Source organism: Leopardus geoffroyi, chromosome B2, assembly GCF_018350155.1.
Source record: "Leopardus geoffroyi isolate Oge1 chromosome B2, O.geoffroyi_Oge1_pat1.0, whole genome shotgun sequence".
Classification (NCBI taxonomy): domain Eukaryota; kingdom Metazoa; phylum Chordata; class Mammalia; order Carnivora; family Felidae; genus Leopardus; species Leopardus geoffroyi.
This window is the reverse complement of record NC_059332.1, coordinates 37,473,249-37,489,302: the sequence shown is the minus strand read 5'-3', so window position 1 is coordinate 37,489,302 and position 16,054 is coordinate 37,473,249. Positions and strand designations below refer to the sequence as shown.

At 38.5% G+C, this 16,054-nt stretch overlaps 1 protein-coding gene across 5 annotated transcripts in view; it reads right to left on the bottom strand.

Annotated features, from left to right (window-relative positions):
• The window catches only part of DNAH8 (dynein axonemal heavy chain 8), a 334,161-nt gene that overhangs the window by 143,271 nt on the left and 174,836 nt on the right, over nt 1-16,054 (bottom strand). For all 5 annotated transcript variants that reach the window (XM_045498070.1, XM_045498067.1, XM_045498069.1 and 2 more), the window contains 5 exons: nt 11,019-11,161; nt 10,425-10,559; nt 9,648-9,770; nt 3,275-3,488; nt 814-923 (listed from right to left, as the gene is read on the bottom strand). In XM_045498070.1, coding sequence (XP_045354026.1) covers nt 814-923; nt 3,275-3,488; nt 9,648-9,770; nt 10,425-10,559; nt 11,019-11,161 — 725 coding nt within the window. The remainder of the gene's footprint in view (nt 1-813; nt 924-3,274; nt 3,489-9,647; nt 9,771-10,424; nt 10,560-11,018; nt 11,162-16,054) is intronic.

Below are 16,054 nucleotides of genomic sequence, written 5' to 3'. Positions count from 1 at the left end.
ACTACAAGATCCTGACCTGAGGATCTCTGACCTGACCTAAGTCAGACGCTCAACCAACTGAGCCACCCAGGCACCCCTGCTAATTTTGTATCTAGAAATTCCCTCATCCACCCAGGAATCTGAGAGGCTGGCACCCTCCAGAAGTCTCCAGGACATAAGCTTCCTCCCAGATGTGTGTAATTGGCCTAATGAATGTTTTTGGCATATACCTCCACCTTGTTTTTACCTCAGACCTACACTTAATTGTTTTCTCACGAGTCTGCTTTAAGCCATCTTGGTGACAGCTATATGTTTCCTGAGCTTTACTTAGGGCACTGGCCCTGTGTCTTAAAATCTAGTCCATTTTGTTAAGTACACTTCCATCCATTTACTAATTCCCACTCCATCTCAAGACTCACACAAGTTAGATTTTAAGTCTCAGATAGCTAAGAACATCTGGAGATCCATGTATTCAGTCAGGAAATAGGTGAGTGTCTGAGATAAATATCAGAGTAACAAGCAGAAAAGCAGTGTCCTTGTTTTAGCAAAATTCTACTTTATCTTGGATGTCGTGTGTGGTTTATAGTAATATCTCATACATATGGAAAGCATCATCCAGTCAGAATATTTGCTCCCTGGAAGGAAAAGGTGTCATAAATCTATTTGAGCACCTAATTTGTCTTTTCAAAAAAAAAAAAAAAAAAAGAGAGAGAGAGAGAGAGAGAGAGAGAACCCACTACTCCGTGATGTGATGATAAGTTCATGGGCCACAAGGTGAGAACAGGCCAAATAATAGTAGATTTTTTGTTATTACGGACAATGACCCTTCTGTACCTTAGTCCACTGCCACAGCACTCTGCCTGCTGAAACTAAATTTCCAATCATCTCACATATTTCAGGTTTGAACTTTCTGCAAGGATCAAAGTACCCGCAGCCAATAAGTCCTGGAAAATAAAACAAGATTGAAGGTACAAGCTTACTAAAAGACAAAAGGTACATGTTTATCCCAGGGAATAAATCGTTACAAGACCAACTAAGCTGGGTGACGTTAAGCATTTCTCTTTCCATGTTTAGTTTTCAGTATTAATCATATCAGAGATATCATTCATCATTAATCAAAACAGTTTAACAAATAAGCAAACACTCACATACGGATGACTAGACTGAGAAGCACAACCTTGCCGGATGCAGGAGAAGCCCCTGTTTGTCCGTCGCTGTCCACAACCCCTTCCTTCCTCCAGAGGCAGCCACTACTCTGACCTAACGAGATACCGCGACTTGCTTTTCTTTATAGGGTGGCCCACTTATGGGTTTGACCTTTAACATTTTCTCTAACTTCAACTTTTGAAATTTAATTTGATGGAATCGTATCATATATTCCTTGGTGACTTGCTTCTTTTGCTCAACCCATTTCTGGGCTTCGGCCATGTTGAAGCACGTAGCTGTGTTTGTTCATATTCACTGCTGCATAATGGCATTAGGCTGTGTGCCTAGACCACTATGTATGGATCCACTTTTACTGTCAATAAATATTTGATTGTTTCAAGGTTTCTGCTATCATGAACATTGTTCTATAAACATTCTTGTAGAACATGTGTGCCATTGATTTGTGGCACAAATCAAGTAACGACGGGTTAAGGGTTTAAATATGGAAGGCAAAACTGTAATGTTGGGAAGAAAACACAGACAATATCGACATGACTGCTGGATAGGAAAGGACTTCTTAAGTGAAACTCAGAAAGTGAAAATCATAAAGGAAACAAATGATAAACTGGCATATGCCTGGAAATGGAACTGCTGTGGGTGTCCACACATTCTGCTTTACCAGTAATGAGTTCCAGTTATTATCCACAAGGCCTGTCCCAATTTATACACCCACCAGTAGGGGGTGAGTGTCTCAGTCTTGCACATTCTCCCCAATGCCTGATTTTGTCAGAATTTTTCATTTTTGCAAATCAAGTGGGTATAAAATGTTATTTCCTTGGTGATCTATCTATCTATCTATCTATCTATCTATCTATCTATCTAGAGCATGCATGCATGAGCATGGGACAGGGAGAGAGGGAGGGAGGAAGAGAATCCTGAGCAAGCATCACCCTGTCAACATGGAGTGCAATACACTGCTTGGTCCCACAAATCGTGACATCATGACTTGAGCCAAAATCGAGTCTGATGCTTAACCAACTGAGCCACCAAGGCGCCCCTCCTTGGTGTTTTAAATTTGCATCTTTGCATCTTTGCCCACTTTGGGGCTTGTCTTTTCACTCTTCAATATTGCTTTTTAAATGAACAAAAGTTCTTAATTTTAATCTAGTCAAACTTGTCATCTCCTTTTATGGCTTCTGCTTTTTGAGTCTCATTTTACAAGCTCTTTCCAGGGGCACCTGGGTGACTCAATGGGTTAAGTGTCTGACTCTTGATTTTAGCTCAGGTCATGAGACCAAGCCCCACTTCAGGCTCTGTGCTGATATCATGGAACCTGCTTGGGATTCTCTCTCTCTTCCACTCTCTCTGACCCTCCCTTGCTTGTGTTTTCTCTCTCTCTCTCCCAAAATAAATAAATAAGCAATAAATAAATAAGCAAATAAATAAATATATGAGTTTCTTTTCCTACTCAGCTGTCATGCAGATATTTTCTTCCAAATATTTTATATCTTTGCTTTCTATATTTAGGTCTTTAATCCATCTGTATTGATTTTATGCTTGGTGTGAGGTAAGGGTTCAATTTCAATTATTTTCACATAACAATTACTAAAAAAGTCCCAGTACCATTTACTACAAGTCTTCCCTTTCCCTTCTAATCTACAGCACCTGCAATGCCAATTAATGTCTATATATACATGGGTCCGTTTCTCTTGTATGTCTTCATATATATAATTTTTAATGAAATAGTTTATATGAGCATAAATTTGTTATCAAAATTCCCATTTCATTAACATATCAAAGTGCTACATTTGACTTGATATATTACATTGTTAACCTATAATACATGTGCTGTCATTCAGTAGCCCAAATTTCTTTGATCTACTGTGTCAACAAAACAAAAACACAAATGTTTGCTTACACCAAAGTCAAACTTCAACAAGGCTATTTCTAAATATTCCTGAGTTTTAGAATAGACTATAAACATGAGTCTTCTTAATATTTAGTCCCTCTTCTCTGGTATTTAATTCTCAATTTCAGATTCTTAATCCCTACTTCAGACAGAGCCTTTTTATCTCTTATATAAGGTTTTGCATGGCTTATGTCCATTATTTAATAGGATAAAAAAATGTAACACCAAGAACAGTCATACCAAAAATTTTGTCTATTGAAGCATTTGAAGGTAATGTGCAATTAAACACAGTAAACTGTCTTTTTAAACGTTGTGGAATATCATTTCGACCACCTCCAGGGTGGATCATTGCTGCTATGAGCTGCACATCAACAATAGTAGTGAAGTCTCCAGGCTTATCTAAGCTATACATTCCTTCCATTTCCATCATTTGTCGCACGATCTCATTAGTTACCTGAAATGTACACAGTGATAACTTTAGTAAGTATATCTATCATATTCCTGCATGGCTCTTACAAAATAGTACACATGAAATAGTCAACTCTTATCAGTGAAGTGCTTGTAAATGTTGATAATAACCTGCAAGGCAATTTTATGTAAATGCTACCACTCATGGGGGTGTCTGGGTGGCTCGGTCTGTTAAGTGTCTGACTCTTAGTTTTGGTTCAGGTCATGATCTCACGGCTTCACAGGTTCAAGCCCCACATGGGGCTCTGTGCTGACAGTGCGGAACCTGCTTGGGATTCTCTCTCTCCCCTTCTCTCTCTGGCCCTCCCCTACTCGTACTATCTCTGTCTCTCTCAAAATAAATAAATAAACTTTAAAAAATACTTAAATGCTACCACTCATGAATGAAACCATAATCTAAACGTCTGCAACAAGTTCAGTGTACTCTTCACCACCTTGATAAAATGGATCTCCAGAGAAATTTAAATAGGCAAGTTACAAAATATTTGGTACAATTACAACAGTAGTCAGAGTTACAAATATCAACATTTAACATTTCAAAATACTTTAAATCAGAATGTGGGATAGTTATTCCTGAGCCTTCAGGAATGTTTGGGGTTTAGATTTTATGTCCTCATCTTCCTTTACTGAGGACTCTAACACTGCTAACACTTCTTCCCTATTGAAAATTTTTCCTCTCTCGGCTTCAGAGGCTCAATTATTTCCAGGTTTACCTTGTGACCCTGGATCACTTCCTAAGTCATTCTTTCTCCACCTATCCCTCTCATGTAAGTGTTCTACAGAGTTCTATCATTCTCACTATTTCAGCCGATGTCATGTCAACCCTATACCCTAAAGAATCTCAACTCTGTAACTAGCTTCAGATTCCCTTCTAAGCTCCATGCCTGTATATCCAAATTCCTACTAGGCATCCCTGAGTGGATGACACACAAGCACCTCAAATATGACATTCTTTCATTCAACACATATTAATGACCACTGTGTGTCTGACTCTGTTGTAGCATAGACAAAAATTCTTGTCTTCATGGAGCATACATTCTGGTGGTAGGAGAAAAAATATATACACATGTATGCTAGTATGTATATATGTATGTAAATAAAATGGTATGAGTTTTGGGAGGAAAATAAAACAGAGAAAGGAAATAAACAGTGTTCGAGGGTGCAACTGAATATGGAGAACATGGGAGGATTCACCTCACATGACATGCAACCAAAGAATATATAACCTCATTGCTTGAAGGAGGTGAGAAAGCAAACCATTTAGGTATCTAGAGGAAGAATATTCCAAGAGGAGAAAACAGTAAACATAGAGGCTCTGAGTGAACATTATATCCAGTGTATACAAGGACCAATAAATGTGTTTGGGGCAGAGTCATGGGGAGGTAAGATCAGTCAATGCAGGGTCTTTGGGTCATGGTAAGGATTTTGGCATTTATATTCTACAAGTCTCATGGGAGGATTTTGACGAGAAGACTGTGTCATGATCTGATCCATGTTTTAATTGGGTGCTGATGTGAGCATAGACTGAGAAGGGCAAAGGCAATGGAGAGACAATGAGGAGGCATTTGTAATGATTAAGAAGAGAGAGAGAGAGAGAGAGAGAGAGAGAGAGAGAGATGGTGGCTTGCACCAGGTGTTGGCAATAGAGGTAATGAGTAGTGGTAAAATCCTGGATATAGTTTGAAGATACAGCCCACATGATTTCCTAACAGATTGAACGTGGAGTTTCCACTTCTTGATATTAAGAGGAGTTATTTCAGGAGCAGATCTAGGGAGTAACAGGAATTTCGTTTTGGACATGGTAAGTTTGAGATCCAAGTAGACATCCCTAATTGGTTAAGTGAGTCCGAAATTCAAGAGCTCTTCAGTTTATAGATGATATCTTAATATTCCTCCACTCTCCTCACCTTACTGCTGAGAAGTCTCTCTTAGATCCCTACTGAATGGGAGAGGAAAAGAAAAGAAAAAAGAAAAATAAGAGACTTCCCTAGGAGGCTGTGGCCTCAGGATGACATTTGCACAGATTTGCACCCTCGGTATGCATAGCCTAAGTGGACCAGAAACTTTCCAATCTTAGCCTTGCTTTGAGATAATCCTGACTGAATAAGCTCTTAAGGATCTGGCAGAAGAAAACTCAAAACCTGTCTTGATGAGAGCATATCCAGCTTAGGCTGTGAAACACAGTCATGATTAATTTTTCAAGGGTAATGATCTAGCAAGCAGTCAAAGATACTTACAGAAAATAAGACTTGTTCAACACACACAGGAACTATTAAAACAACAAAGAGCAGAAATAGGATCACATAGACTTCAGATGCTGAAATTAACAGACACAGACCTTAAAACAACTATGCTCAATATGTTTTAAAATTCATTTGAAAATTTGAAAATATATGCAAGGAATAGGAAACTATAAAAATGATGACATATTTGAAAGAGAAAATAAACAGTAGCTGAAATAAAAACTCAGTGGATGAATTTGACAGGAGATTAGACAAAACAGAGAAGAAAATTAGTGAGGAGGAAGACAAAGAGGAGAAATTATCTAGATCACAAGCATTGGAGAGAGAAAAGGCTGGGATGTAAGAAAAAAAGGAGAAATATACAAGGCATAGAAGAAAGTCTGATATACAATAGGACTCTGAGAAGAAGGGAAATAAGGAGGGGCAGAAATAATATTTGAAGAGATAAGGACTGGGTATTTTCTAGAAGTGATGAAAGACACCAAACCACAGATTCATGAGTTCTAGCAAATTCCAAGCAAATAAGTACAAATAAATCTACACCAAGGAACATCATTTTTAAAAGAAAGAAAATTATAGGAAAGTAAAGCAAAGAGAAAGTCTTAAAAGCAGCAAGTGAAAAAAAAGGCAGATAAAGTTCAGACGTGCCATGATTAAGTGGTAGCTGAATTCTCAACAGCAACAAGGAAAACAGAAAACAGGAAGAATATATTCAACATGATGGAAAAAAAACCCAGAACTGCGAGTTTAGAGTTTCACACCCAGAAACACTGTCTTTCAAATAAAAAAGATGAAATGAGGGGCGCCTGGGTGGCTCAGTCGGTTGAGCGGCCGACTTCGGCTCAGGTCATGATCTCGCGGTCCGTGAGTTTGAGCCCCGTGTCGGGCTCTGTGCTGACAGCTCGGAGCCTGGAGCCTGTTTCAGATTCTGTGTCTCCCTCTCGCTGACCCTCCCCTGTTCATGCTCTGTCTCTCTCTGTCTCAAAAATAAATAAAACGCTAAAAAAAATTAAAAAAAAAAAAAGATGAAATGACATGTGCAGACAAAGAATTAGTCATGAAAAGACCTTCTCTAAAGTAGGTTCTAAAAGCAGAAGGAACATACCACATGCAAGGTCTAAGAAGGAAGAATGAAGAAAGAGCAAAGAAAGTGGCAAACAAGCCAGCAATGCAAATGAAGAGTGAATATATAAAAAAGTAAAAATAATGTCTTGTGGGAGTTAAAAAAAAAGGGGCGGGGGGCACCTGGGTAGCTCAGTTGGTTAAGTGTCCAACTTCAGCTCAGGTCATGATCTCACGGTTCATGAGTTTGAGCCCCACGTCGGGCTCTGTGCTGGCAGCTCAGAGCCTGGAGCCTGCTTCAGATTCTGTGTCTCCCTCTCTCTCTGCCCCTCCCCTACTCATGCTCTGTCTCTCTCTGTCTCTCTCAAAAATGAATAAACGTAAAATAAATTAGAGAGAGAGAGACTTAAAATACAAATCAACAATAAAATGATAAGTTAGGAGAGAGATAAAGGAAATTAAGGTGTTCAAAGGTCATTGGATATACAAGATAGGAATAAAGGGTTTATCTTTATCTTTCATTACCCGTGTATGCGGGATATACTGTCTAGGTAAGCATTAGAACACAGAAATTGAGTGCAGTGTATAGGTAGTAAACAAACAAAAGGAAAAAGTCAATCTTCTCAGGAAACAGGAAGAAAGCTATAACACATGTGTGCTCAGCAAACGGTAAGGAAATGGAGGTGTGAGAGGTCCGAGAAAATGAAGAAAGTATGAAACAGTCATCTCACAGAGAAGGAGCCTGAATGGGAGCTGAGGTCCATGATGATGATTTAAGTTTATTTATCTATTTTTGAGAGAGAGAAAGAGAGAGCAGGGGACGGGCAAGGAGAGAGGAAGAGAGAGAGAGAATCCCAAGCAGGCTGTGCACTGTTAGCACAGAGCCCGATGCCTGGCTCAATCCCACAAACCAGGAGATCATGACCTGAGCTGAAATCAAGAGTTTTAGTCAGTCAGTTTAACTGACTGAGCCATCCGGGCAGCCCCATGGTCATGATTTTAAAATGAAGCCAGAATTGTGTGGTTTTCTCCAGCCAAGCTTAGCTGCATAGGTGCAGGTGGGTGGAGAGCAGGCCGAGTTTCAACAAGGCTTTAATGGGGTTATGGCTCTCACAGGTGAGTAGAGGGTGTATGCAACAGTGATTATAGTGATGGGTCCTGGAATTCCAGCTAGGAAAGGAAGGAAGTGAGGAAATGAGAGGAAATGAGGGATAGTTTAATGATGGCAGGAACTATGGATCGTGGTATCTCTCTCTTGAATCTGGGAAGTGGAGGGAATAAGCTAGAAAGAGTGGATATGGTAATCAGAGAATAAAATGCTTGAAACTGAGATAATGAAGGAGTCACAGTTCTCAATAATAACAAGGTGTAGGTATGACTGCGTGGATGACTAATTCACCCAGGGTGGAAGACACAATCATCACAGGAGGAACTAAGAGGTCAAGATCACGTATGTCAGTATTGGCATCACCAAGAATTACAACAAGCAGGCTGCATAATTTGCAAAGCCCAGGGCAAAATGAAAATGCAAGGCTCCTTGTTCAAAAGTAATTATTAAGAAATTCACACTGGTGGCTACAGAGCATTAAACCAATGCAGGTCTGTTTGAAGTATGAGTCACTGTGCCTGCCCAGTTTCCACACACATGATTCTGGCCCCAGCAAGAGGGAGAGTAACAGTGATACAGGAATGGAAATCTTCAGGGTGTTGTCTGAGGGTCTGAGGTGACAGCAACAAGGGAAGCATGAGGTGGGATTGATCCCTCCACAGGGCAGGGGACAACAAGAGGCAAGGAGGACATCTCCCTCACCTCTAGGCCCAGGGGCTCAACTTGACTGAGGAAAGCAGCCTCCCAGATTTCCATTAGAGCAAGCAGGCAAAAGAAAAATTCAGAGAAGTTGCATTTACAAGGAATTCTGTGGATGAACTATGGCTTCCAGGGGCACATAGAAAGGTTTCAGGGGGGCACCTGGGTGGCTCAGTCGGTTAAGCATCTGGCTCCAGCTCAGGTCATGATCTCATGGTTTGTGGGATTGAGCCCTGCATCGGGCTCTCTGCTGTCGATGGAGAGCCGGCTTTGGATCTTCTGTCCCCTTTTCTCTCTGCCCCTCCCCCACTCACTTGCGCACTCTCTGTCTCTCTCAAAAATAAACATTAAAAAAAAATTTTTTTAAGTGAAAGGTTTCAGAGTGGGAAAAGTAGGAAGTAAGGTCAGAGAAGTGCTGTGCAAAGCTGTTTGAGGAATAGTCTCAGGTGAGCACAGGACCTGGGAGTCTGGACCTCCTAGAGGTATCTGAGGTGAATCCACATAAAAGGCCAGATGGAATGGGTGCTGGCAGGCTCCAGGTAGATGTAATTGATGAAGCAGTGGGCAGTGGTGGGAGGGAGGTGTTGGCAATCCCACAAGGAACATGCAGAACCCTGACGGCATCAGTGAGGTTCTCTGATGGGGAATGTCTCTGGGGTTGACAGATGATCACAAGGGGGACACACGCATGGCAGAGTTAAAAGGAAAAAAAAAAAAAAAGGTATTTTCTACATCAGGTATTCCTTGGAGGGAGTATGTAGAATAAGAGGTAACAGAACAAAACTAAAACCCTGGGGAAAGGAAGAGAGGAGCCAGAAAGGTCACTGAAATCACGAAGCCAGGGAGACAGGTAGGCGTATTGCTGAAAAGCCCACGAGGACCTCAAGAAGGGAGAATGCCAGCTATACCAGAGAAGTCAAACAAAACAGAACTGCTACTAGGGAGGCTTAATAAGATGAAGGCTATTGACATTTTTTATATATAACTAAAAATACTGATTAACTATCATCTATAGGAGATATTTTAGTCATACCTGATCTCCCCATTCATTAATCACCGGCATATTAATATCATCAATAAATACAGTCATTTTTCTGCCTCCTGGTGGCCCGTATGTGCTTCCCATTCGTTTATCCACATAGCTTTCAATGGTTCTCTGGAAAGAGGAAATGGTTTAAGTGTTAGATTTCAACCCAGATTCCTAAAAATGCTGAGCATGTCTCTCAGAGTGAATTGAGTTACTTAATATACATAAATACCATTATTAAAATAGACATTGTAGGGGCGCCTGGATGGCTTAGTTGTTTGAGCATCGTCGGACTGCTGGTCTCAGCTCAGGTCATTATCTCATGGTTTGTGAGATGGAGCCCCGCGTCGAGTTCTACGCTGACAGAGCGGAGCCTGCTTGGGATTCTCTGTCCACCTCTCTCTCCGCCCTTCCCCCACTCACACGCACATGCATTCTCTCTCTCTCTCAAATAAATAAATGAACTCTAAAATTGTTTTTTTAAATAAACAGTGTAAAATTGCAAAAAATAAGTTATTGGAATGTTAATCATTAATTTTATGCACAAAGTTCAGCTTCAGCCTCAATATTAGGTCAAAATATGCTATTTGGCTTTGGTTTCCATCTTAGCCTAAGGAAAACCAATAGCTGACTGCCAGGTGCAGCCCCATTTCCTACACACACACACACACACACACACACACACACACACACACACCAGCTTTTATATGCATACACATTTTACTGTAAACACCACTCAAAACATTTAAGATGTTGATTACCTCAGCAAGTGATGGGTTTTACCTGAAACATGACTGGTTCTGTGGCAGATGAAAAGTTTAGACTTTTGGATAACTGTACTTCAGGATCGTATCTTTTCAAATAGGCTTTAATCATTACAGTTTTCGCAGTCCCCTGCTCTCCGGTGAGCAAAACAGCCTGCAGTAATAGGATAGTCATGGTGAAAGGGGTTGTGTTTGGTTTTAAATGCCTTATGGCTCTAGCAGCCATTTTTCATTCTAAAAATTCATATGACTAATTTTTAATTACTTTTTAGAATTAGACCCACGTCAAAATAAATCCTAGTTCAATTAAAAATTTAAATGTGAAATGTGTACTACAACCGTGCTGGAAGAAAGAATGGGCAAATATTCACGTGACCACGAGAGAATGAGGGACTTTGTGAGCATATGACAGCTTTCCTTAGCAAGCCGGAAGTCAGAAGTTCAGGGGATACTGAATTGGAGTGTATCCTGGGGTTCATTCGCCAAAAGTGTTTCCCTTAAATGGCACCACTTCCGGCCCCCTGTGCTGGAATTTAATTTTTCTATCTGTACCGTGTGAAAAGGGATGTGTTTCATACAGGTTTGTGATCAGCTAAGAAACTATCAAACTTACTTTATATTGTTTTGCAACGGTGTCTATCAAAAAATTTGTTCTAATATTGTCAACATTTGGAACCAAAATTGATGAATATTCTGGAATACTGTCAGTTGGATAATAATATGGCTGTAGTTTCTTATTCCAGTGCTCCCAATCACCTACACAGTAAGTAAAAATTCATCTTAATAAAACTGCATTCTTTGAAAAGTATCTGAAAATATAAAAATGCAAATGCCATAAACACCCAACAGAATCACATGGACATTTAAACCATTTTCCAAAAATATGTGAACATATCTGCTTATCTAATATATATGGCATTTGATCATTTAAATTTGTTTTGCCCCTTCACAAAATCAGTTTTTAAATTTCTAAATCATTCATCTAGAGAGATCTGGCCTGAAAGGGAATTAGAACTGGCTACTGCTAAAACCAGTGACATGTTTATATCTAGTAGGGAAGCCCCATCAACTGAAAGGATAGGGAAGACCAAAAAGGGGTTAGTGGACATAGAATGTTTGCCATGAGAAATGGGGAAAACAAATCTAGCCCTGAAACTAGTTAATAAAGTGCTCAGCCTATTGACTTAACAGTAACTACTAATTTATTAACTGATTTTAGATAGCCCATAATTTACTGACGGATATTATTGGTATAAGAATTATTTTTACCACATTTCTTCAATTATAAAAAAAAACTGTATTTACATTTAGCATATCTGGAATGTGCCTTACAATCTACAAAGATTTATAATCACCATTGGCTAGGCAAACTTGGTTAGAGATGTTCACACTGTTGCCATGAATTACTTTTATTGTTGGTATCGTATTGTTAATTTTAACTGGCTTTTCAGGAATATTATACCATGATTCAGGATTGTACCGAAAGAGTTACTGTGTACACAGAATGCATGAAAACAGAGCACAGGCTCACACATTTGAGAGTAGCAAAGAAAATATTCATCACTGGAGGAATAACCTCAATCTCAAATTTCCTTGCAAAATAACAAGTCATTTGGTAAGTGTAGGTGTTAACTTCTAAGAAACTGATAAACTGTTTTTCCAAAGTGGCTATCCCACAGAGTAGTATATGAGAGTCCCAGTTATTACACATTCTTGCTGATATTTGGTATTATCAATCTTTTCATATGGCAATCATTGTAGTGGCTGTGTAATCATAGCCCATTCTAATTTCAGCTTGCATTTCCTCGATAACCAATGATGTTGAATATCTTTTCATGTGTTTTTTCACCATTTTAAAATCTTCTTTGGTCAAGCATCTATTTAATTATAGTGCCCATTTAAAAAATTTTGGCTTGGCTGTCTAACCACTATTATGGAATGGCAAGAGTCCTTTATGTTTTCTGGATTGAATTGTTTTATCAGACATATTTTTTATTTTTTAAATTTTAATTCCAGTATAGTTAACATAGAGTGTTATGTTTGTTTCCGGTGTACAATATAGTGAATCCACAGTTCCATACATCAGCCAGTGCTCATCATGACAAGTGCCCTCCTTAATCCCCATCACCTTTTTCAACCATCCCCCCATCTGTCTCCCCCCGCCCCCATAACCATCAGTTTATTCTCTACAGTTAAGAGTCTGTTTCTTGGTTTGTCTTTCTTTTTCCCCTCTGCTCATTTGTTTTGTTTCTTAAATTCCATGCCTGAGTGAAATCCTATGGTCTTTGTTTTTCTCTAACTTATTTTGCTTAGCATTATACTCTCTATTTCCATCCATGTCATTGCAAATGGCAAAATTTCATTCTTTCTATGGCTGAATAATATTTCATTGTATATCTATATACCATTTCTTCTTTATCCATTCATCTGTCAATGAACACATGGGCTGCTTCCATAATTTATTATAAATAATGCTGTAATAAACATAGGGATGCATGTATCCCTTTGAATTAGTGTTTTTGCATTTTTGGGGTAAATACCCAGTAGTGCAATTGCTGGATCATAGGATAGTTCTATTTAAAAATTTTTGAGGACCCTCCATACTGTTTGTTTTCCACAGTGGCTACACCAGTTTGCATTCCTATCAACAGTGCAAGAGGTTTCCCTTTTCTCCACATCCTCGCCAACACCTGTTGTTTATTGGGCTGTTGATTTTAGTTGTTCTGACAGGTATGAGGTGCTATCTAATTGTAGTTTTGATTTATATTTCCCTGATAATCAGTGATGTTGAACATTTTTTCATGTATCTGTTAGCAACCTATATGTCTTCTTTGGAGAAATGTCTGTTCATGCCTTCTGCCCATTTTTGAATTGGATTATTTGTTTTTGTGTGTGTTAACTTGTATCAGTTCCTTATATATTTTGGGTACCGACCCTTTTTCAGATATGTCATTTGCTACCTTGTTGCTACCTTGTTAATATGTTATTATTCTGGAGAATATTCCATGTGCACTCAAAAAGAATGTGTATTCTGTTGTTTTAGGATGGAATGTTCTGGATATACCTATTAAGTCCATCTGGTCTAGTGTGTCATTCAGAGCCACTGTTCTCTTGTTGATTTTCTGTTTGGATGATCTGTCCATCAAAGTTTGTGGGGTATTAAAGTCCCCTACTATTATTGCATTATTATCGATTAGTTCTTTCATGTTTGTTATTAACGGTTTTAAGGATTTGGGTGCTCGTATATTGGGTGAATAAATATTTACAATTGTTAGATCTTCTTGATGGATAGACCCCTTCATTATGATATAATGCCCCTCCTTCATCTCTTGTTACAGTCTTTGGTTTAAAATCTAGTTTGTCTGATAGGAGTATGGCTATTCTGGCTTTCTTTTGATGTCCATTAACATGATAGATGGTGCTCCATCCCCTCACTTTCAACCTGCAGATATCTTTAGGTCTAAAATGAGTCTCTTGTAGGCAGCATATAGATGGGCCTTGGGTTTTTTTTTGTTTTTGTTTTTGTTTTTTATCCACTCTGTATCCCTATGTCTTTTGATTGGAGCATTTAGTCCATTTACATTCAAAGTAATTATTGATATGTATTTATTGCCATTTTGTTACTCGTTTTATGGCTGTTTTTCTCTGATCCTTTCTTCTCTTTCATAATTTGTTGGCTTTATTTAGTGATATATTTGGATTCCTTTCTCTTTATTTTTTGCATATCTATCACTGGTTTTTGATTTGTGGCTACCATTAGGCTCGTATATAACATCTTCTCCACATAGCAATCCATTTTGACTCGATGGTTGCTTAAGTTTTGGATACTCTTTTAAATAGTATATTAAAATTCCAATTTTTAATTGTTTGTTGTGAGCATATAGAAATACAACTTACTGTTGTATATTGTCCTTTTATCCTATGACCTTGCTAAACTAATTCACTGGTTTTAAAAACTTTTTCGAGGATTCTATACAAATGGTCATATTGTCTACAAATAGAGGTATATTTGTTCTTTTCTAATCTGTAGATACTTTATTTGTATGTTTTTGTTTATTTATTGCCTTACTGCACTGATTAGACCTAGTACAATGTTGAATAGCAGTGATGAGAAAGAACATCCGTGTCCTATTTCTAATCTTGGGAAGGAAATAGTCAATATTTCATCAATAAGTAAGTATAAATGTTATCTTTTCTGTAGATGCTCTTTGTCAAAATTATAAAGCTCCTGTTCCTAGTTTACTGAGAGTTTCACCATGAAACGGTGTTAAATTTTGTCAAATGCTTTTTCTGCATCTATTTAGATGATTGATGATGTGTTTGGCTTTTAGTCTGTTAACATGGCAAAATAAATTTATTGCTTTTTCAATGTTACTCCAACCCTCAATTCATAGAATAAATGCTCACTTGGACTTTACCTGTTAAAATTTTATTAAGAAATGTGTGTCAGGGCACCTGGCTGGCTCAGCTGGTAGGACATACAACTCTTAGCCTCAGGATCATGAGTTCAATCCCCACATTGTGTGTGGAAACTACTTAAAATTTAAAAAGGGAAAGGAAAGAAATATGGGTCATTGTTCCTAAGACATACTGCTCTACAGTCTACTTTTATTATAATGCCTTTCTCTGGTTTTGATATCAAGATAACATCATCTTTATAAAACGGTCTGGGATGTATTTCTTCCTTACGCTTAATGTCTTAGAAGCAGTTTTTGTACAATTGGTATTATTTCTTCCTTAAGTACTTGGTAGAATTCACCAATAAAGCCATCTGGGCCTGGGGTTTTCTTTGTAGAAAGGTTTTTAACTATACATTTTTGGTGAGTCTGGGGATATGTAGGATGTCTATTTCTTCTTGATGAGGTTTAGTAGTTTGTACCTTTCAAGGAATTTGTCTTTTTTATCTAAACATGTCTGTTTCATCATCAAACATACCTTCAAAACATTGTTTCTAGTATTCCCTTATTTTTTAATGTCTATACAGCCTGTAAGGATATTCCCTCTTTCATTCTGAACAGCAGTAATTTATGTCTTCTCTATTTCCTCTGATATCTCTGGTAAGAGATGTATCAATTTTATTGATCTCTTAAAAAAACCATCTTTTGGGACAGCTGGGTGGCTCAGTCGGCTGAACATCCAACTTTGGCTCAGGTCATGATCTCACATTTGTGGGTTCGAGCCCTGCATCGTGCTGTGTGCTGACAGCTCAGAGCCTGGAGCCTGCTTTGGATTCTGTGTCTCCCACTCTCTCTCCCTCTCTCTCTGCCCCTTCCCTGCTGGGACTCGTGTTTCTCTGTGTCTCAAAATATAAAATAAAACGTTAAAAAAAAAAAAATTTAAAAACCCCCATCTTTTGATTGTTTCTGGATTGTAACAGAATTCATAAGTAGATTTAAGGATGCATTTCATTGTTAGTTTGCATTTGGAGTTAGAGCTCCCTTTTATGAACCCAAATCTTTAATAGCATCTAATCACACATAGAATTAACTTAATCATTCTGATTAAAAATGCCCAGCTGAAAAAAAGTTCACTTCACCTCAGTCTCTTTATAAAGGCCTTTAAAACCCCAACTTTCACTTAATCCCTATTTTCAGTATGATTCTTCCACTCTCAAATGTGTCCAGTATCCTCCAACTCTAGGCAATTCTG